This window comes from Sus scrofa, chromosome 15 (assembly GCF_000003025.6).
Source record: "Sus scrofa isolate TJ Tabasco breed Duroc chromosome 15, Sscrofa11.1, whole genome shotgun sequence".
NCBI lineage: Eukaryota > Metazoa > Chordata > Mammalia > Artiodactyla > Suidae > Sus > Sus scrofa.
The window spans coordinates 101525554-101548196 of record NC_010457.5 but is presented as its reverse complement, the minus strand read 5'-3'; the positions used below and the strand labels follow the sequence as shown (position 1 = coordinate 101548196).

The window sequence follows — 22643 nt, the reverse complement described above, 5'->3', positions numbered from 1 at the left end:
GGCCAGAGGGAGTGGCATGATGAAAGGAAAAAACCTCCAACCAAGATTACTTTACCCAGCAAGGCTCTCATTCAGATTTGAAGGAGAAATCAAAACCTTCACAGAGGAGTTCACATCATGGCTCAGTGGTTAACGAATATGACTAGGAACCATGAGGCTGCAGGTTCAATCCCTGGCCTTGATCAGTGGGTTGGGGATCCGGCGTTGCTGTGAGCAGTGGTGTAGGTTGCAGACGCAGCTCGGATCCTGCATTGTGTGGCTCTGGCTTAGGCCGGTGGCTACAGCTCCAATTATACCCCTAGCCTGGGAACATCCATATGCCATAGGAATGGCCCAAGAAATGGCAAAAAGACACACACACACAAAAATTCACAGATAAGCAAAAGCTGAGAGAATTCAGCAACACTAAACCAACCTTACAACAAATACTAAAGGAACTTCTCTAGGCAGAAAAGAAAAGGCCACAACCATAAACAAAAATATGACAAATGAAAAGGCTCACCAGTAACAGTATATACACAGTAAAGATACGAAATCATCCATGCACAATTATGCCACCAAAATCAGAAATCTTGAGAAGAGGTGGGTACAAATGCAGGACACTGGAGATGCACTTGCAATTAAGAGACCAACAACTTAAAACAATCTCATATATATATATGGACTGTCATATCAAAACTTCAGAATAACTGCAAACCAAAAATCTACAATTCATACACAAAGAAAAATCAACTCAAATACAACACTAAAGATGGTCATCAAACCAGAAGAGGAGGGAACGAGAAAAGAAGGGAAGAAAAAAGAGCAACAAAAACAAATCCAAAGCAATTAATAAAATGGAAATAAGAACATACATATCAATAATTACCTTAAATGTTAATGGACTAAATGCCCCAACCAAAACACACAGACTGGCTGAATGGATACAAAAACAAGACCCATATATATGCTGTCTTCAAGAGACCCACTTCACTTCTAGGGACACACACGAATTGAACGTGAGAGGATGGAAGAAAATATTCCATGCAAACGGGAATCAAAAGAAAGCTGGAGTAGCAATACTCATATCAGACAAAATAGACTTTAAAATAAAGAATATTTTAAGGGACAAGGAAAGTCACTACGTAATGATCAAAGGATCAATCCAAGAAGAAGATATAACAATTTTAAATATCTACGCACCCAACATAGGTTCACCACAACATATAAAGCAACGGCTTACAACCTTAAAAGGACAGAGCCACAATAACACAATAACACTGGGGGACTCAACACCCCACTTACAGCAATGGACAGATCATCCAGACAGAAAATCAGTAAGGAAACACAGGCCCTGAAATGAAGCATTAGACCAGATGGACTTAATAGATATTTATAGGACATTCCATCCAAAAGCAACAGAATACACATTCTTCTCAAGTGCACATGGAACATTCTCTAGGATTGGTCACATCCTGGGCTACAAATCCAACCTCAGTAACTTTAAGAAAATTGAAATCATATCGAGCATCTTTTCCAACCACAACGCTATACAACTGGACATCAACAACAAGAAAAATATTGCAAAAAACACAAACACGGGACACTCAACAACATGCTACTGAACAACCAATGGATCACAGAAGACATCAAAGAGGAAATTAAAAAAATAACTAGCAACAAATGACTACGAAGATACGACACTCCAAAACCTATGGGATGCAGCAAAAGCCGTTCTAAGAGGAAAGTTTATAGCAATACAAGCCCATCTCAGGAAACAAGAAAAAGCCCAAATAAACAAGCTAACGTTACATCTAAAGCAGCTTGAGAGAGAAGAACAGACAAGACCTAAAGTTAGTAGAAGGAAGGAAATCATAAAGATCAGAGCAGAAATCAATGAAAAAGAAACAAAGAAAACCATAGAAAAGTGAAACGAAAAGCTAGTTCTTTGAAAAGATCAACAAAATTGATAAACCCTTAGACTTCTCAAGAAAAAAAGAGAGAGGACTCAAATCAATAAAATCAGAAACGAAAAAGGACAAGTAACAACGGACATCACAGAAATACAAAGGAACATAAGAGACTACTATTGCAACTATACGCCAATAAAATGGAAAACCTAGAAGAAATGGACAAATTCTTAGAAAGGTACAATCCTCCAAGACTAAACCAAGATGAAACAGAAAAGATGAACGGACCAATCACAAGAACTGAAATTGAAACTGTGATTAAAAAACTTCCAACAAACAGAAGTCCAGGACCAGACGGCTTCACAGGCGAATTCTATCAAACATTTAGAGAAGAGCTAACGCCTATCCTTCTGAAACTATTCCAAAAAATTGCAGAGGAAGGGATACTCCCAAACTCATTCTATGAGGTCACCATTACCCTGACACCAAAACCAAACAAAGATACCACACACAAAAAAAGAAAACTACAGGCCAATTTCACTGATGAACATCAATGCAAAAATCCTCAACAAAATACTAGCAAACCGCATCCAATAATACATTAAAAGGATTGTACATCATGATCAAGTGGGATTTATCCCAGGGGTGCAAGGGTTCTTCAATATCCACAAATCCATCAGTGTGATACACCACATTAACCAACTGCAGAATAAAAATCATATGATCCTCTCAATAGACGCTGAAAAAGCCTTTGACAAAATCCAACACCCATTTCTGATAAAAACCCTTCAGAAAGTGGGCAGAGCCGGAACCTACCTCCACATAATTAAGGCCGTATATGATAAACCCACAGCAAACATCATTCTCAATGGTGAAAAGCTGAAAGAATTCCCCCTGAGATCAGGAACAAGACAAGGATGTCCGCTCTCACCACTACTCTTCAACATAGTTCTGGAAGTCCTAGCCACAGCAATCAGAGAGGTAAAAGAGATAAAACGAATCCAAATTGGAAAGGAAGAAGTAAAACTATCACTATCTGCAGACGACATGATACTATACCTAGAAAATCCCAAGGACTCTACCAGAAAACTGTTAGCGTTCATCCATGAATTTTGCAAAATCACAGGATACAAAATTAATACACAGAAATCGATGGCATTTCTATATACTAACAATGAGAGAGCAGAAAGAGAAATTGGGGAAGCAATCCCCCGTTGATCATCAAACCAAAAGAATAAAATACCTAGGAGTAAACCTACTTAAAGAGATAAAAGACCTGTCCTCTGAAAACTGTAAGACACTGATGAATGAAATCAAAGATGACACAAATAGATGGAAAGATACTCCATGCTCGAGGATTGGAAGAGTCAATATTATCAAAATGGCTATATTACCCAAGAGAATCTACAGATTCAATGCAATCCCTATCAAATTACCAAGGACATTTTTCACAGAACTTGAACAACATATTTTAAAGTTTGTTTGGAAGCACAAAAGACCCAGGATAGCCAAAGACATCCTGAAAAAGAAAAATGGAGCTGGAGGAATCAGGCTCCCGGACTTCAGACTATACTACAAAGCAACAGTCATCAAAACCGTACGGTATTGGCACAAAGACAGAAATACAAATCAGTGGAACAGGATAGAAAGCCCAGAATTAAACCCATGCACCTACAGCCAACTAATCTATGACAAAGAAGGCAAGCACATACAATGGAGAAAGGACAGCTTGTTCAATAAGTGGTGCTGAGAAAACTGGACAGCCACATGGAAAAGAATGAAATTAGAACACTCTCTAACACCATACACAAAAATAAACTCAAAATGGATTAAAGACCTAGATATAAGACCAGACACTATAAAACTCTTAGAAGAAAACATAGGCCAAACACGCTCTGACATAAAGCACAGCAACATCTTCTCAGATCCACCTCTTAAGAGTCATGACAGTAAAAACAAAAATAAACAAATGGGACCTAATCAAACTGAAAAGTTTCTGCACAGCAAAGGAAACCCTAAACAAAACGAAAAGACAACCCACAGAATGGGAGAAAATCTTTGCAAGTGAATCAACTGACAAGGGATTAATCTCCAAAATTTATAAACAACTCCTACTGCTCAATACCAAAAAAAAAACAAACAACCCCATCAAAACAGACAGTTCTCCAAAGAAGCCATACAGATGGCCAAAAAACACATGAAAAGATGTTTGACATCACTCATTATTACAGAATTGCAAATTAAAACCACTATGAGGTACCACCTTATACCAGCCAGAATGGCCATCATCAGACAGTCTACAGACAAAGTGCTGGAGAGGGTGTGGAGAAAAAGGAACCCTATGACACTGTTGGTGGGATTGTAAACTGGTGCAACCACTGTGGAAAACAGTATGGAGATGCCTCAGAAAACTAAACATAGAACTACCATTTGATCCAGCAATCCCACTCCTGGGCATCTATCCAGAGAAAACCATGACTCACAAAGACACATGTACTCCAATGTTCATTGCAGCACTATTCACAATAGCCAAGACATGGAAACAACCTAAATGTCCATCGACAGAAGAGTGGATCAAGAAGATGTGGTACAAATACACAATGGAATATTACTCAGCCATTAAAATGAGTGAAATACCAGCATTTTTAGCAACATGGATGGACCTAGAAATTATCAGGCTAAGTGAAGTCAGCCATACAATGAGACACCAACATCAAATTCTATCACTGACATGTGGAATCTGAGAAAAGGATAGACTGAACTTCTTTGCAGAACAGATGCTGACTCACAGACATTGAAAAACTTAAGGTCTCCAGAGGAAACAGTTTGGGGGGTGGGGGGATGTGCTTGGGTTATGGGATGGAAATCCTGTGAAATTGGATTATTGTTATGATCATTATACAAATACAGATGTGGTAAATTCATTTGAGTAATAAAAAAAACTTAAATAAAATAAAAAATAAAAATAAATAAAAACAGTTGGAGTTCCCACTGTGTTGCAAAGGGTTGGGCTACATCTTGGGCATGCTGGGACGAAGGTTCAATCCCCAGCCTGGCACAGTGGGTTAAGTATCCAGCATTGCCACAGCTGCAGCATTGGTTGCAACTGCAGCTTGGATCTCTTGGCCCTGGGAACTCTATATGCCACAGGGCGGCCAAAAAGTAAAAGAAAAAAAAAAAAAAAAACAAAAACACAGTTAACTTCTGTGTTAGAGTCACATTATTTCACTTGTAAGATAAATTTTTACAAGGAGGGATGTCTTTAGCTACCTACATGTTCCTAATCTAAGGGAGCTTTTGAGCCTTCCATTACTGGCTGAGGTTTTTCATAGGAGGCAGGTTGATGAGGAATATTACCAACCAGATATTGCAAATACAGTTTACCACATTAAGTAAACAAAACTTTCTACAGCAAACTTTTTTACAAATGTAATTTTCTATTAAAAACAAACAAAAAAAATAAAAAAACACTGATAGTCTCAATGTTAAAAAAAAAAGTTAAGGCCTTGGAAGTATTAAAAACAAACTTTTTAATATCGCAAGAAAGCTCTTTGTGCTTTTAAGATTTAGAAACCCAGAGTTCCCATTGTGGCACAGTGGTTAACAAATCCGACTAGGAACCACGAGGTTGAGGGTTCAGTCCCTGGCCTTGCTCAGTGGGTTAAGGATCCGGTGTTGCCCTGAGCTGTGGTGTAGGTCGCAGATGCGGCTCGGATCCTTCATTGCTGTGGCTGGGGTGCAGGCCAGCAGCTTCAGCTCTGATTCAACCCCTAGCCTGGGAACCTCCATATGCCGTGGGAAGTGGCCCTAGAAACAGCAAAAATAAATAAATAAATAAATAAATAAATAAATAAATAAATAAATAAATAAATAAATAAATAAATAAAATAAAAACACTGATAGTCTCAATGTTAAAAAAAAGTTAAGGCCTTGGAAGTATTAAAAACAAACTTTTTAACATCACAAGAAAGCTCTTTGTGCTTTTAAGATTTAGAAACCCAGAGTTCCTGTCGAGGCGCAGTGGTTAACGAATCCGACTTGGAACCATGAGGTTTCAGGTTTGATCCCTGGCCTCACTCAGTGGGTTAAGGATCCAGCGTTGCTGTGAGCTGTGGTGTAGGTCACAGACACAGCTAAGATCGAGCGTTGCTGTGGCTTTGGCAGAGGCCGGCGGCTACAGCTCTGATTAGACCCCTGAGCCTGGGAACCTCCATATGCTGTTGGTGCAGCCCTAGAAAAGACAAAAAAAAAAAAAAAGATTTAGAAACTCAACTTTTTGACAGCAAAACAAAGTACTGTGTAAATTTAATATAAACACTATGGTAACTAGTGCACAAACACTTATCTTCTTATATATGTAAGCATATAACCTGGTTAATCCCTGTTCTTTGTAGTCTCAGAAGCATTGGTATCAATAGCTGCTTAGTTTCATCTTAAGTGTCTATTAAACTCATAATTTCTGATTTTGATTTTAATCAAGTTGAATCCAATATATTTAAAAGTAATAATTTATTTCTGCAATATATAGTATACACACTCTTTGAATTTAAAACATCTTAACATTTTCTTCCAAAGATTTTCTCAAGTTCTTATCCAGAAATTTTTTCCCAGCCTGAATAGTGTAAACCCCCGGGGTTAACAAACTTTCTGTAAAGGGCCCAATAGTAAGTATTTTAAGCTTTGTAGGCCACATGCTCTCTAGCTCAACTATTCAATGCTGCTATTATAGCTTAAAAACAACCATAGATAGGTATAAACAATAACTGTGTGTTCCAGTAAAATTTTATTTACAAAAACAGGTGATAGGGCAAATTCAGCCTGCAGGCCACAGTGTTACAACCCTTGGTTAACCCATTATCAGGTTCATGTATCCTCTTACAGTACAATGTGAAATATAGTACAAATGTTTTGGTTTTATTTCCATTTTTAATCAATTTTTAATCTAACATGGATTATTTAACCCTTAGCCTCTGGACTGCTTTAATTTTACATTATCCATAAACTCTTACCAGTGAAAGTACTTAAATCAATGTTGGGGAAGTGTGAATAAGGATAATTTTGAGGTAATTGTTAATTACTGTTTAAGGATAGGTGTTAGTTGATACAGTAAATTTTGTAATTTTATGGAGGAAAATCTATCTCAGTGGGTGGCACATTTTATTTGCGTATCCAATTATGTGTTTCCATTCTTAGTTTGAACACCTAATTTCCCTCTCATTCTGATTTTGTTGTTCTCTCTGATTAAATATTTTCCCTCCTTTTACCCCATCTTTCTTTCTTTCCTCTTAGCATCCATATTACTTGGATGAGCATCTTACTTTCACAACCTAAGATTCAACTCATCAAACCTTAATACCTTACAAAATTGTTTCCTGAACATGTTTTTGGATGACATCTTTCCTCACTTTGAAGACACAGGATAATAAGCAATAGGATTTTGTATTCCTCACTTCACTAATAATATTTTAACTTTATCTGTGTTAGAAAGTCATGAAAAAGGAGTATAGGGTATCTTTTTCACTCATATGAAGTTATTGTTCCTTCAGTCCTGAGATCTAGTCAAATCACTTATCTAATATTTATTGCCAAGATTTGATAATTATTAGTCAAAACCCAAGGATGTTGTCCTAGTTCTTGTCCTCTTAAGTTCTCTTTAATTCAATACTGTCAACTAGGCCATGCTCAAATGTTATTAATTCTCATATGTGGCTCTCTTTCCTTGCATTCTGTTTGATCTTGCAGTATCTCTTTCAAAAAATACATTTCTCTTTTACCAGCTGCTAATCACGGCATGAGTGTCTGCCCTCTAAATTGTCTTCTAAGGGAGTTTTCCTGTTTTCTTCTGCATTTTAGTAGTGTTTAATAGTGACTCTGACCCTAGTGCTTTGCTTCTCTTCCTATTTTAACCCAAAAAACACCTGAATGGATGGTTATTACCTCCTCAAGCTGAAAATCATGAATACATAATTTCTTATGTTTTATTTTCAGAATCCTCACCTCTTACATGTTAGTTTGCCCATCTTCCTTATCCTCTGAAACGAAAACAATACCAGTGATTTTTCTGACTTCTTAAGGCTACATGGTCTATTTATACTGTTTTGTGTCCTTTTCTCAGCTCAATGATGTGCTAAAAATAATTTATTCATTTCTTTTTCCACTGCCAAATCACTTTTCCAAGTTCTATTATTACCTAACCAGTTTACTGTATTATTTCTTCAAGATTTCTCTGAGCTTCAGTTTCCATCCTTTAGTCATACATAAAATCCGAATTGTTGTTTAATCTGAAGTTATTTTCCTTCTTATCCCTTTCATCAACTCTTATCCACATCCCTAACAAATTCCTTGCCATTACATATTATATTCTCCCTTCAATATTCCTATAATTATCAACCTAAATTATTCACATATAACTATTTATATTTTTTTTCTTTGAGCTATAATGAAGTTAGTAATGCTCCTATTCTCTCTAGGGATATTGACCCTTCAACCAAACAGTTCCACATACAAAGAATAGTTTAATTTCACTTCTCTAATTTTCCTGAGAGAACCAGAGCATATTACCTGTAAGCTATGAGAAGTGGATTAAGCATGAGCTGTATATTGCCATTTTCTAAATATTTGTTGAGCACCTACCATGTGCTAGCTAGCATTCTAGCCACTAAGAATACAGCAGTTCATGATATTAAGTGGTACTAGACAATATTAAACAGGCCAGAGAAGTCCTAACCAGTCTATAGCGTTTAGCAGACTAGATATGTCTGAAGCCCCAGAGTCATGCTGTTCCCAACACGGTAACCACTAGCCACAAGAGGCTAGTTCAATTTTATTTTATTTTATTTTATTTTTGTCTTTTTAGGGCCGCACCTATGGCATATGGAGGTTCCCATGCTAGAGGTTGAATTGGAGCTACAGTTGCCGGCCTAGGCCACAACCACGGCAACGTGGGATCTGAGCTGCGTCTCCGACCCATACCACAGCTCACAGCAACGCCAGATCCTTAACCCACTAAGCAATGCCAGGAATCAAACCTGCGTTCTCATGGATGCTAGTCAGATTCATTTCCACTGAGCCATGATGGGAATCAAACCTGTGCCACTGCAGTGACAACACTGGATCCTTAACCCACTAAGCCACACAGAAACTCCAATCCCGTCATCTGTTGATGGGCATTATGCTTGTTGTTTGGCTATTGTGAATATTGCTATTAATATTGGTGCACATGTATCTTTTCAAATTAGTGTTTTCTCTTTTTTTCTGGATGTATACCGAAGAGTAGAATTGCTGGGTCATATGGTAGTTCTATTTTTAGTTTTCTAAAAAACCTCATACTGTTTTCCATGGTGGCTGTGCCAGCTTACATTCCCACCAACAGTGTACAAGGGTTCCCTTTTCTCCACATCCCTGCTAACATTTGTTATTTGTTGATTTTTTTGAGATAGTCATTCTGACTGGTGTGGGTGATATCTCATTGTGGTTTTGATTTGCACTTCTGTAATAGTTAGCAATGCTGAGTTTCTTTTCACATGCCTGTCTCCATCTGTATGTCTTTGGAGAAGTGTCTGTTCAAGTCTTCTGCTCATTTTTTGACTGGATTGTTTTTTGATAGTGAGTCGTAAGAGCTGTTTGTATATTTTGGATATTTAACCCCTTGTCAAGTCGCATGATCTGCAAATATTTTTTCCCATTCTGTAGATGTTTTTTCTTTTTTTTTTTTTTGATAATTTACTTTGCTGTGCAGAAGTTTTTAAGTTTAATTAGGTCCCACTTGTTTATTTTTGCTTTTATTTCTTTTGCCTTGTTGACTGATCCAAAAGAAATATTGCTTCATTTATGTCTAAGAGTGTTTTGCCTACGTTCTCTTCTAGTAGTTTTACAGTTTCATGTCTTACATTTAGGTCGTTAAACCTCTTTGAGTATGATTTTGTGTATGGTGTGAGGATATGTTCTAACTTCAATGATTTACATGTGGCTGTCCAATTTTCCCAGAACCACTTGTTGAAGCCACATTTCAAGTGCTAAGTAGTCCCATGTGGCTAGAGACTTACCACATTTGACAGTATAGATATAGGAGGTTTCCATCAACACAGAAATTTCTGTCAGATAGTAGTTGCTCTAGAGAAATTGGAACAAATATGGAAAATTTTGAGCCCATCCAAAAATTTTAAAATATGTCATAGGACAACTTGGTTCCCTAAATTAGGAGCTGACCTATGCCCAAAGTGCCAAAAAGGTAGTAGGAACTAGGTTATTTCTTTGGTCTAAATGAATATTAACCAAAAAATGCTCAAGATGACACAGATATATGGAATTACTCTGTATTATATGACATGGGTACCTAAATGTCTGTCCTGCCAGTGCCAACCTGAAGAGTACTTTTTGGGTTTTAGGTAGTTTTTAAAATAGCCTTCTGCTAATCTCTATTCCTGTTTTAAAAACTCACCTAATGTTTTCAAAACAGAAGGAATGTTTAACTCACTAGTTTCTCTGTTGACCTGTTCTTCATTGAAGCATTTATACTGTGACACTAGACTAGAGATTGTATAAAATAGATTGTAAGCTCTAAGAGAGCAGAGAGTAAGCCTTTCCTGAGCTCTGGACCCCTCCTAATCTCTACCTTCTTGCTTCTTAACACTCTAATATAATTAGTACCACGTGTTCTGCTACAAGTATTTAGTAAGTATTCATTGATGTCCTACACTCATCTATTCTAATTCTTACTCTTTTCTTCCATTCAGTCTTTCTGATCTGTATTTTCTTTCTCTTTACTTAACAGACAGTGTGGAGCGTTCACTATTAAGACAATTGGGCAGCTCTAGTCCAACTCAACTGATTTCTTGTCCAATGATCCTTGTGTGGCCGAGATCCAGCTTCAACGAACCGGCTAGAAGCTGCCCGTTGTGAAATTTAGGGTTAGTTAATACCTCACCATACTTCATTATTCCACAATAAGCTGTCTAAATTTGATGCAGTTTGCTTTTTCAGCTGTTCCACAAAATTATCAGGTAGATGTGGCATGTTGGTTTTTTTAATGTGTATTCTAACTGTAGTGACATTTTCTACAACATGTTTTATCCATTCCATAAATAATAATCACATTGGGAATAGTGAGGTGTCCTTCATTTTCTCTGCTTTGTATTATTTATTTTCCTCTCAGTCTTCTGGAAGTTATGTTTCATATTCTTTGCTTTTATTTTAATATTTAAGATGAGAGTCATTTCTAATTCTAGTAGAATTTTTAATACTTTCATACCTTTTAGCATATATTATATTTAATCTTAATGATTCTGTTTTACCTCTTTGCTATTTTGTCATTTTTGTCCATTTTTCTGTTACTGCTACCTCTTATTCAACTTTGCTTCTACCATGGTTTTCAGAATTTAAATAGTATTTATACTTCTTTTTTTATAGCATTTTCCAAACATCAGAAATACCATGAACATGATCAGTATTCTTTCTTTTTCATATGATTAATTTGACGATAATAAATTTTTCCCTAATATTTGAAATAATGCTCTAGCCTTCCTATAACATAAGCCATTTGGTACCAAATTTTATATAATATGGATCACTTCATGGTATTGTTTTGATAAAAGAAGGGATCACCTCTGACATGATCCCATAGTATTGACAGACATTTAATTGTATTTTAGTATTCTTTAAATGCTTTTTTCTTTTTTTTGTCTTTTTGTCTTTTCTAGGGCCACACCCCTGGCATATGGAGGTTCCCAGGCTAGGGGTCCAAGCAGAGCTGTAGCCACCGGCCTACGCCACAGCCAAGTCTGCGACCTGTGCCACAGCTCACAGCAACGCCGGATCCTCAACCCACTGAGCAAGGCCAGGGATTGAACCCGCAGCCTCATGGTTCCCAGTCGGATTCGTTAACCACTGAGCCACGACGGGAACTCCTGAATGCTTTAATCTTTTGACCTTTTCTCCTTATGTTTTACCAGTATATTCAATTATATATGTCATCAGTTCTTAAAAGGACAGTTATTTCCATAAAAAACAAAACTCTTTCTTATAACAAAGGAACACTTTAAATTCTGATTCTAAAGCCAATCTTATTATAAAATTGGAAAATAAGTGGGGAGGAAAAGCTGTTGTTCAGAATTTTATTTGTAATATGAAAAAAAATCCTTCTTCAATCTTTTTGCAATTCTGTCACTGACCACCTAATTTTAGGAGGTAAGGGGAAAAGTCATAAATATTGACATTACCCTAATAAATCTCTTTCCTCTATTATTCCATGCCCAAATATATTCCATGCTCAATAGCAACAGAAATAATAAGAGTTGGACCCCAGAGTTTTTCCTGTTAAGTCAAATAGAGTGTTTCTTTTGAAACCATGGTGAATATGTTTGCCAGTCAAATGGTTTCATGAGAATAGTAGGGCCATATAAATATATACTAGCATACAAGGATCCCATGTACATTAATTATTCTGCTTTTAGAAATGTAAAAAGACTAAAGTCCAACAATGAAATTTCAAAATTTCTGTAAGTAAAAATTATTAACCACTGGTATTAGAGATCTTCTTTTAATAGTACTATCCTTGAGAAAGAAAAAAGTTAAATGTTTTGATTTTCAAAATATTAAACGTGATGCTAAACAAATTCTGAACTGTTAATAAAAATTAATGATGTATTATTGGATGAGGAATTTTGCTAAATTGTAGACATCCAAGTGTGTTTTTCCACAGAACTATATAGATTATATGCATGCACACATATAATATATATACATAATATGCATACTGACATATACACATTTTACATATATACAGGCATATAAAATTCATACAAATAGACCTTCTTACAATTTAGCCTTCTTTTGAGAAGCTAATCGAACCTGTGGAATTTATTGCAGCCTAAATATATGGAGGACATCCTCAACCTTTTTCATGGCCTAGCTTGATAGCCCAAACATGTTTTTCTAAAAACAGGGAATTCCCATTGTGGCACAGTGGGTTATGAACCTGACTAGTAGCCATGAGGATGTGAGTCCCCTGGCCTCATTCAGTGAGTTAAGGATTCAGCGTTGCTGTGATCTGTAGTGTAGGTCTCAGCTGTGGCTTGAATCTGACATTGTTGTGGCTGTGGTGTAGACTAGCAGCTGCAGCTCCAATTCAGCCCCTACCCTGGGAACTTCCATATGCTGCACGTGCAGCCCTAAAATGCATAAATAAATAATAAAACAGATCGAGAGGAAGAAAATTTTCCTTACATAGACTAAAGCTAATTTTATTTTTTCTTTTCTGTAGTATATCTTCTATAGATAAGTTTGAAAAGAAATTTTTACTTCCTTAGTACCCATTTGGAAAGGCCAATTTTAAGACATCTGCAATTCACTCTGTTATAGATTGAAATGGGTAATGCATATATTAGTACCTGTATGAGAATCACAAGGTAATAACTTTATAGCCTCTTTTCCCAAAATCTCTAATACAATCAGAGATAGAAAGATGGTAGCATGTCAAAAGATAAAATACCTTGGAAAATCAAGACTTTGACTTCCTCTGTCAGCTGATTTCAGAAGGATAACTTATAAAAAGGGGTATGATTTAGTTTATAACATTGCTTTATAAATTTCTGCCAATAATGGCAGTACAGTATTTTCAAACACATTTATACATGATAAACCCCCATATGTTAGGAATGTTTCCTGGATTTATGCTATATTTAACTATAAAATAATGAACTGGGGCCCCCAAAATTCTGTTTTTCCAGAAGCAGTGCTTGGATAGTATTAGAATACAGAATCAAAGGACTAGAAAAAAACTTAGGATGGGTATCTAATTCAACTTTTATGTCATGCTTCAACATGCACTATTGTAATAATAGTAAATTGCTGGACCCTGGACCTATACCTTGACTAAAATGTACTCTGAAGTCCCTCTAGACTTCAGGAGGAAAGGGCCAAATTATACACAAAGGATGGATATAATATTCATAATTGGTGCTATTTCTTTCAACTCTATTCAGTTTTCATTCCTAAATATAAATTCCTAAAAATATGCTATCAGCTTCTACACTTTTCACGTTGAATACCACTCTCTGATTAGCTAAGTTATTGCTGTTGTTGGACCTGCCATGAGTGCTTCTGTATCTCTGCTTTTATATACTGCATAATTTTGCTAATGTTTTCTGCATCCTCCTGGTTTCTCCCAGAAATTGAGTACCATTTAAGATCACTTGTATTATTTCACATTGTCATTATTTCATTTCTCCTTTCCTTGTAACATAATCCTTCAATTTTCTATATAGTTGATTCATGGTTATCTTGATGTTACCTACTTTCTGACCTGTCAAAATCTGAAAATATTAAATAGAAGGTATAGATTTCAAACTAGTGAAATAACAGATTAAGGATTTCTCATTTTACCATTCTTTTTAGGCATGGTACTTAAAATATTATCAACTAATATAATGCCAAGCCTGATTGTATCAAAGTAAAGATACACAACAACAGTATGAATAGTCATTAAGACATTTTGGCTAGTGAGAGATAGCATATTGACATCTGACTTTTTTTTTCTGCTTTTCGGGGCCACACCCACGGCATATAGAAGTCCCCAGGCTAGGGGTCAAATTGGAGCTACAACTGCCGGCCTATGCCACAGCCACAGCAAAGCAGGATCCAAGCTACATCTGCACCCTACACCACAGCTCACGGCAATGCTAGAGCCCAGATCCACTGAGGGAGGCCAAGGATCAAACCTGCAACCTCACGGATTCTAATCGGAGTCGTTTCCACTGCGCCACAATGGGAACTCCTGACTTATTTTTAAAACATGTAATTTAAAAACTTTCCATCTACTGATTTGTCAGTTGTCCACATTTGATATGTATATCTTAGTTAAAAGAAGCCAATACTTGATTATTTACTAATATTTTGGTGCATGATTTTCTTAGTGAAGCTAGTATGTTCACCTTAGTTTTGTATTTCTGTCAAGGTGTATACTTATAAGTAATGGTCATTTAGTGTTTTTCTGAAGGTGATATGAGTCGTAAACATCTTAGTACACTTTCTCCCCTTTGGAAATAAGGGGCATAAGAAGCTACACCTCTCTATGTAGGGACTGAAGTCCTTCTCTTCCTCCCTTGCCAAGTCTTTTCCTCAGTTCAGCCCTCTACTTGTTGGTTTTTGTTCCTCATCAGAAAAAACTTGGGGGACCCTAGATCCTAACACTCCTTTGGGGTGTATGTACCTACAAGATTCCAATATGCTTTTAGGCCTAAAGAATTTCTAAAAAGAGGATTTTTTACTATACTTACTTTTTTCTTCATTTCTTCCCTCATGGAATAGAGAGGGTAAAATACAACAACTCTGAAAGTTTTTCTTTCCTGGGAAAAATAGCACTTCTGAGAAGATGGTAGGTTTGTTTTGTTTTTTTTGGGGGGGTGTGTTATTTTGTTATATAAAGAGAGCCAAGTATAAAGGCTTCAAATAAATGTCTCAAAGTTCTTAGCATTTATTTTCCTCCCATTACTTACCATGAACAAGTTTTGTGGTATTCCCTCTAGATCTTTGTCTTTAATAGATTTCAGTGCTTCTTGCAGTTTTTTCCTTTAGAAAATTACAAGTAAAAATCAAATTATGGTTAACCCTTAAACAGCACCAACACACGCATACACACACGTACACACAGTAAAAAATCTGATTATAAAACCTAATCAGCCCTTCATATCCACCATTCTATATCTGTGGTTCCTCCCTGGTTCCTTATTTGCAGATTCAACCAAACCATGAATTATGTAGTACTATAGTTCATATTTATTGGGAAAAAAAATCTGCCTATAAGTGAACCTGCACAATTCAAACCTCTGTGTGGTTCAAAGGTAACTGTGTATTCTTCCTGTCCCATGAATTCCCTAAGCCTACCAGTTATCCCCTTTCAATATGGAAAGAACTCAGACAGTGGATTTTTTCTCTTTTCCAATTTGTTCACCAAATACCATATCCTTATTGTCTGAATCAATTTTTTAAAAAGAAAAAACTTTTCTGACAATTAAGAAAGACCTCCCTCCATCTGGCTTTCCCCTTAAGGCTTAAGGCTCTTAGCATTCTGAGGACCTCTGTTTTCTATTTTGAATAGAATTGCCCCAAATTTTTAGAGACCCCGAGTCTTTTCTTATCTACCCAATTCAATTAATTTTCATTGACTGAAAATGATAGGACTTAAGTATATTAACTATGTAGTCATTGTATGTGTACTATCACCTCTGCTTTCATCTTCAAATATGGTTCTAAATGAAAGAAAAGAAATGCAATCAAGCATACTTAATTTTGGAAGAGTTTTGTCAAATTCCATATTATCAATGACATTTAAATTCATAAGATAGTCCCCAAAAAGATGTCAATATTAGGCTAAATTTATAATCTAATAACATTAACTCAAATTCTAGATTTTGGGAATAAAAGAGAGAAAAAAATTCTTGCCCTCCTCAACTTCCCTAAGAATAGGGTTAAAGAAAATGCCTACTAACCCAAATATTCAATCCAATTTCATAGAATTTCCAACAGTATAATGTTAACATGAAAAAAATATAGGCAACATGGGGAAAGATGTTTCGGCTTAAAGAATCCAGCTTAAAAGTAACTAATTCATGCAGATGACATGATACTATACCTAGAAAATCCTAAAGACACTACCAGAAAACTGTTAGAGCTCATCCATGAATTTGGTAAAGTTGCTGGATACAAAATTAATACACAGAAATCAACTGCATTTCTATATACTGACAATGAAAGATCAGAAAGAGAAATTAGGGAAACCATCCCATTTACCATCACATCAAAAAGACTAAAATACCTTGGAATAAATTACCTAAAGAGACAAAAGACCTATACTCCAAAAACTAAAAGACACTGATGAAAGAAATCAAAGACAACACATATAGATGGAAAAATATACCATGCTCTTGGATTGGAAGAATCAACATAGTCAAAATGACAACACTGCCTCAGGCAAACTACAGATTAAGTGCCATCCCTATCAAATTACCAATGACATTCTTTACAGAACTAGAACAAAATACTTTAAAATTTGTATGGAAATACCGAAGACCCTGAATAAACAAAGCAATATTACAAAGAAAAAAACAGCACTGGAGGAATCAGGTGCCCTGACTTCAGATTATACTACAAAGCAACAGTCCTCAAAAAACTATGGTGCTGGCACAAAAAACAGAAATATAGATCAATGGAACAGGATAGAAGGCCCAGAAGTAATCCCAAGCACCTATGGTCAACTAATCTATGACAAAGGAAGCAAGAACATACAGTAGAGGAAAGACAGTCTCTTCAATAAGTGGTGCTGAGAAAACTGGACAGCTGCATGTAAAAGAATGAAATCAGAACATTCTCTAACACTATACACAGAAACAAAATGGATTAAAGACCTAAATGTAAGACCAGATGCTATAAAACTCCTAGAGAAAAGCATAGGCAGAACGCTCTTTGACGTAAATCACAGCAACATCTTGTTTGAGCCACCTCCTATAATAATGACAACAAAGACAAAAATAAACCAATGGGAACTAATTGAACTCAAAAGCTTTTGCACAGCAAAGGAAACCATTAAGAAGAAAACAAAAAGACAGCCCACAGAATGGGAGAAAATCTTTGCAAATGATACAACCAACAAAGACTTAATCTCTAAAATATTCAAACAATTCATACAACTCAACAACAAAAAAACAAACAACCCAATTAGAAATGGGCAGAAGACCTAAATAGACATTTCTCCAAAGAAGACATACACATGGCCAGCAGGCACATGAAAAAATGCTCAACATCACTAATTACTAGAGAAATGCAAATCAAATCTGCAATGAGGTACCACTTGACACCAGTTAAAGTGGCCATCATTAACAAGTCAACAAACAACAAATGGAGAAAAGGGAACCCTCCTTCACTGTTGGTAGGAATGTAAATTGGTACAACCACTGTGGAAAACAGTATGGAGTTACCTCAGAAAACTAAATATAGAACCACCATATGATCCAGAAATCCCATTCCTGGGCATATATCCAGACAAAACTTTCATTGAGGAGTTTCCGTCGTGGCTCAGTGGTTAACGAACTAGGAACCATGAGGTTGCAGGTTTGATCTCTGGCCTTGCTCAGTGGGTTAATGATCCGGCGTTGCCATGAGCTGTGGTGCAGGTCACAGACGAGGCTCGGATCCTATGTTGCTGTGGCTCTGGTGTAGGCTGGCGGCTACAGCTCCGATTCGACCCCTAGCCTGGGAACCTCCATATGCCGCGGGAGTGGCCCAAGAAATGGCAAAAAGACAAAAAACAAAACAAAACAAAAAAACTTTCATTGAAAAAGATACATGCACCCCTATGTTCCTTGCAGCACTATTCACAATAGCCAAGACATGCAAACAACCCAAATGTCCATTGACAGATGAATGGATTAAGAAGATATGTGTGTGCATACATACAATACAAGGAAAGAAGCTGTGGGAATACTATTCAGCCATAAAAAGGACAAAATAATGCCATTTGCAGCAACATGGGTGGAACTGGAGATTCCCATACTAAGTGAAATAAGTCAGAAAGGGAAAGACAAACACCATATGTTACCAGTTTTATGTGGAGTCTAAAATATGACACAAATGATCTATCTACAAAACAGAAACAGATCATGGACATGGAGGGCCAATTTGTGTTTGTAGGGGTGGGGGAGGGACGGACAGGGAGTGTGGGGGAGAGATGAACGGATGGGTGATGGGGTCCTGCTGTACAGCACAGGGAGCTGTGTCCAGTCTCTTGGGTTAGAACATGATGGAAAATGAAAGAAAAAAAATGCATGTATGGGTGGCTGGGTAACTTTGCTATAAAGCAGAAATTGAAGGAACATTGTAAATCAGCTATACTTTTAAAAAGTTTTAAGTAGCTAACTCATACATAAAAGAATGTCACTCTTGGTTTTCACAGCTTCTTTCCTTCCATTTCTGAACCCACTGGTACTCTTAAAGCTCCACGTTTTCACAGTGGTTCCTAACAATAAGAGTGAACATTTTGGGAGTTCCCGTCGTGGCTCAGTGGTTAGCTAGACCGACTAGGAAACATGAGGCTGAGGGTTCGATCCCTGGCCTTGCTTAGCGGGTTGGGGATCCGGCGTTGCTGTGAGCTGTGGTGTAGGTGGCAGGCGCGGCTCAGATCCTGCATTCCTGTAGCTGTGGTGTAGGCCAGTGGCTGTAGCTCTGATTGGACCCCTAGCCTGGGAACCTCCATATGCCATAGGTGTGGCCCTAGAAAAGACAAAAAAGAAAAAAGTGAACATTTTGAAAGTATGAAAAAAAAAAAAAAGAACCAGGATAGCATTTGCTTGAATGTAAAATATAATATTCTTTTCTTTCTTTTGCTTTATATATTATAAATATTATAAAAGGAAATTTTAAAATATGATGATCAGGAAGAATTACCTCTGTATCTAATTCCTAAAGATCAGATTAAAATAGAAAAGATATGTTAGTTAATACTTATCTTTTTGTACATTTATTGCTTACTAGATTTCAAGCATTTTTTTTTAATTTTTTTTTTTTGTCTTTTTGCTATTTCTTTGGGCCGCTCCCACGCACATGGAGGTTAATGAAATACAGACACTTGGAGTTCCCGTCGTGGCGCAGTGGTTAACAAATCCGACTAGGAACCATGAGGTTGCGGGTTCGGTCCCTGCCCTTGCTCAGTGGGTTAACAATCCGGCGTTGCCGTGAGCTGTGGTTGCAGATGCGGGCAGTGGCTGCAGCTCCGATTCGACCCCTAGCCTGGGAACCTCCATATGCCGCGGGAGCGGCCCTAGAAAAGGCAAAAAGACAAAAAAAAAAAAAAAAAAAAAAGAAATACAGACACTTTGGTTTGCACTTTAACAGGTTTGTATTTTTTAAGTTAAAAAGTTCTTTTTAATCCATTCACTTGCTTCTCAAAAATCGCCTTCTAAATCATCACCTTTGCTTACACTGTGTATACCCATTACAGAGAATTCAGCTTCCCTTATTTTCTTCTAAATGATGAATTATTGGGGAAAATATCCAAAATTAATTCTAAAGATCATTTCTTCATACAAATCATCCAGTTGGCCCACTTTCTTTATTAAACATCCTTCAAACCAAACATCTTTATACACTCTAGATAAAGGTAGCCAGCAATATAGTATTCACTGACATGATTTAATCTCAGGTCATGCAGTTTCAAAAGAATCTTATCTCTATTGTTAATAAATACAGTTTGTTCCAGGAAGACAAACTTGTCATTAGGGTCTATCTGAATAGGGTCATGTGTAAGAACGTTAAATTTATCTTTTCTCAGAGGTAATTACATTCTCAGAGACTTGCCAAATTCTAATATGAATATTAGCTTAACCTTGTCTGAGATGTGACTATATGTATTCAGAATTAGGAGTCCTTGTTCTCCAGCACTTATTTCCTCTTGAATCTCACTCCTACCTTCATTGATGAGCAACAGACTTGATTTGATTAACTTATAAAGGCTTTTTGGCAATAGACAAGGTCCTCTGATGTTTTATCTGTCTTATCAAGTTCTGCTTTTCACTTCTGCTCCTTATAGTAGTCAGAAAGTACTGGACTGCTGATTTCTGCCCTAAGTTCTTACTATATGCAGAAATTATATATTTATCACTCAAATCAGGACACTTTAAAGGGGGCACCAAAAATAATTAAAATTATATAATTTTTGAAATATGTACTTAATGACCAACAGTTTGTCATATTAGCAAACCTATTAAATCATTCTATTCAAAAATGAAAGTTGTTTTTTGTTTTGCTTTTTAGGGCCGCACCCGCAGCATATGGCAGTTCCCAGGCAAGGGGTCGAATCAAAGCTACAGCCACCAGCCTATGCCACAGCAACGCCAGATCAGAGCCCCGTCTTCAACCTACACCACAGCTCACAGCCACCCAGATCCTTAACCCACTGAGAAGGGCCAGGGATCAAACCTGCAACTTCATGGTTCCTAATCAGATTCGTTTCCACTGCGCCACAGTGGGAACTCCAAAAATGACATTCTAATAGCACAAAAGTCATGGTGTTCCCTTCTCGGCTCCCTGGAAACAAGGCAGACTTAGTATCAATGAGGACACAGATGCGTTCCCTGACCTTGTTCAGTGGGTTAAGGATCCAGCGTTGGATCCAGTGCTGGTGCAGCCCTAGAAAAGACAAAAAACAAAAACAAAAACAAAAAAAGTAACGTATGAACAGGTTCCCAACCAAAATAGTGAAAATAGAATTACCACAGAATTATTTAGATTATTAGTCAAAATTTTTCTTTAAAAGTATTGTGAAATTCAGCACTCTGGGAAATATAAGGGATACAAGATGAGAAAAAAATTCTTTTAAATTACTCCAGAAAAACCTCAATCCCTCAGATAGCAAAAGATACCTATAGGCAGTACTGTTTACTCCATATTTTGGGAACATGGCCCATTTCCACGTGTTTTTGAAAGCATGAAGTCCATCAACAAAAACAAACCTTTGGTGGCTTTTCTTCTTTTCCATTCTTCTTGCTAATAACTGCAATAGAGGCATTTATCAGTCTTTATGTAAACCTTCCATGTAGTATTTGCTATTTGGGGTAAAAGTTATTCTAGTTATCTTTTTTACATTCTAATGACACGTACCAAACTCATGTACTTTTTATACCGATAAAATGTGATTCCAAGATAAATGGATCACTATCATAATTACATACTGAAGTCTCCTTAGCTCAAAAATTCTAACAGCAACTATAGTTAAATATAGCTTGATGTCACTGAAGTGAATTTTTTCACAACACTGATTTTAATAATAACTATCTTTTAACTTATTTATAATACTTTGGGTTTTTTTCTGGTTAAAAGACTATTTTGTACCTTCACAAAGTATCCTTAAGTGATATGAATAAACTCTATGTGTGACTGCACAATGTAAAATATTTTTAACCCTAGAAGCATCTAGGTCTGATATGCCATAAAAAATTACCCATTGTTTTTATGACTTACTCTTAATAGTTAACTATTCTAGCACTGGCAAATTGTTTCACTGTTAGTAGATATGCTCAGTCTTAGTAAGTCAACAGAATGTCACATATGCCCAAATCATGGAAAATACAATAGATAATCAACCATACCTTTTTAGAGAAATTGGGTTTTTTATCTTAGAAGCTTTAGTTCACTTCCTTTAACTATATATAAAGTTGCTAGTTTTTAATTTTTTCTTTTTTCTCAATGAATTTTATTACATTTATATTGTACAACAATCATCACAACCAAATTTTATAGCATTTCCATCCCAAACCCCCAGTGCATCCCCCCACCCCACCCCCAATCTCATTTGGAAACCATAAGTTTTTCAAAGTTTGTGAGTCAGTATCTGTTCTGCAAAGTTCATTGTGTCCTTTTTTTAGATTCCACATGTATGTGATAGCATTTGATGTTGGTATCTCACTGTCTGACTGACTTCACTTAGCATGATAATTTCTAGGTCCATCCATGTTGCTGCAAATGCCACTATTTCTTTCCTTTTAATGGCTGAGTAATATTCCATTGAGTATATGTACCACATCTTTATCCACTGCTCTGTGGATGGACATTTAGGTTGTTTTCATGTCTTGGCTATTGTATATAGTACTGCAATGTGCATTGGAGTACATGTATCTTTTTCAGTTATGGTTTTCTCTGGATCAATGCCCAGGAGTGGGATTGCTGGATCAAATGGTAATTCTATTTTTGGTTTTCTGAGGAATCTCC

The 22643-nt window shown here is 36.6% G+C and overlaps 1 protein-coding gene across 1 annotated transcript in view; it reads left to right on the top strand.

Moving 5' to 3' along the window:
- Positions 1–12805, top strand: part of BOLL (boule homolog, RNA binding protein) — a 66841-nt gene extending 54036 nt beyond the window's left edge. Inside the window, exon 11 of the mRNA XM_021075731.1 lies at positions 10663–12805. Within this exon, the coding sequence (XP_020931390.1) occupies positions 10663–10686 (24 nt within the window). The 3' untranslated portion in view covers positions 10687–12805. The remainder of the gene's footprint in view (positions 1–10662) is intronic.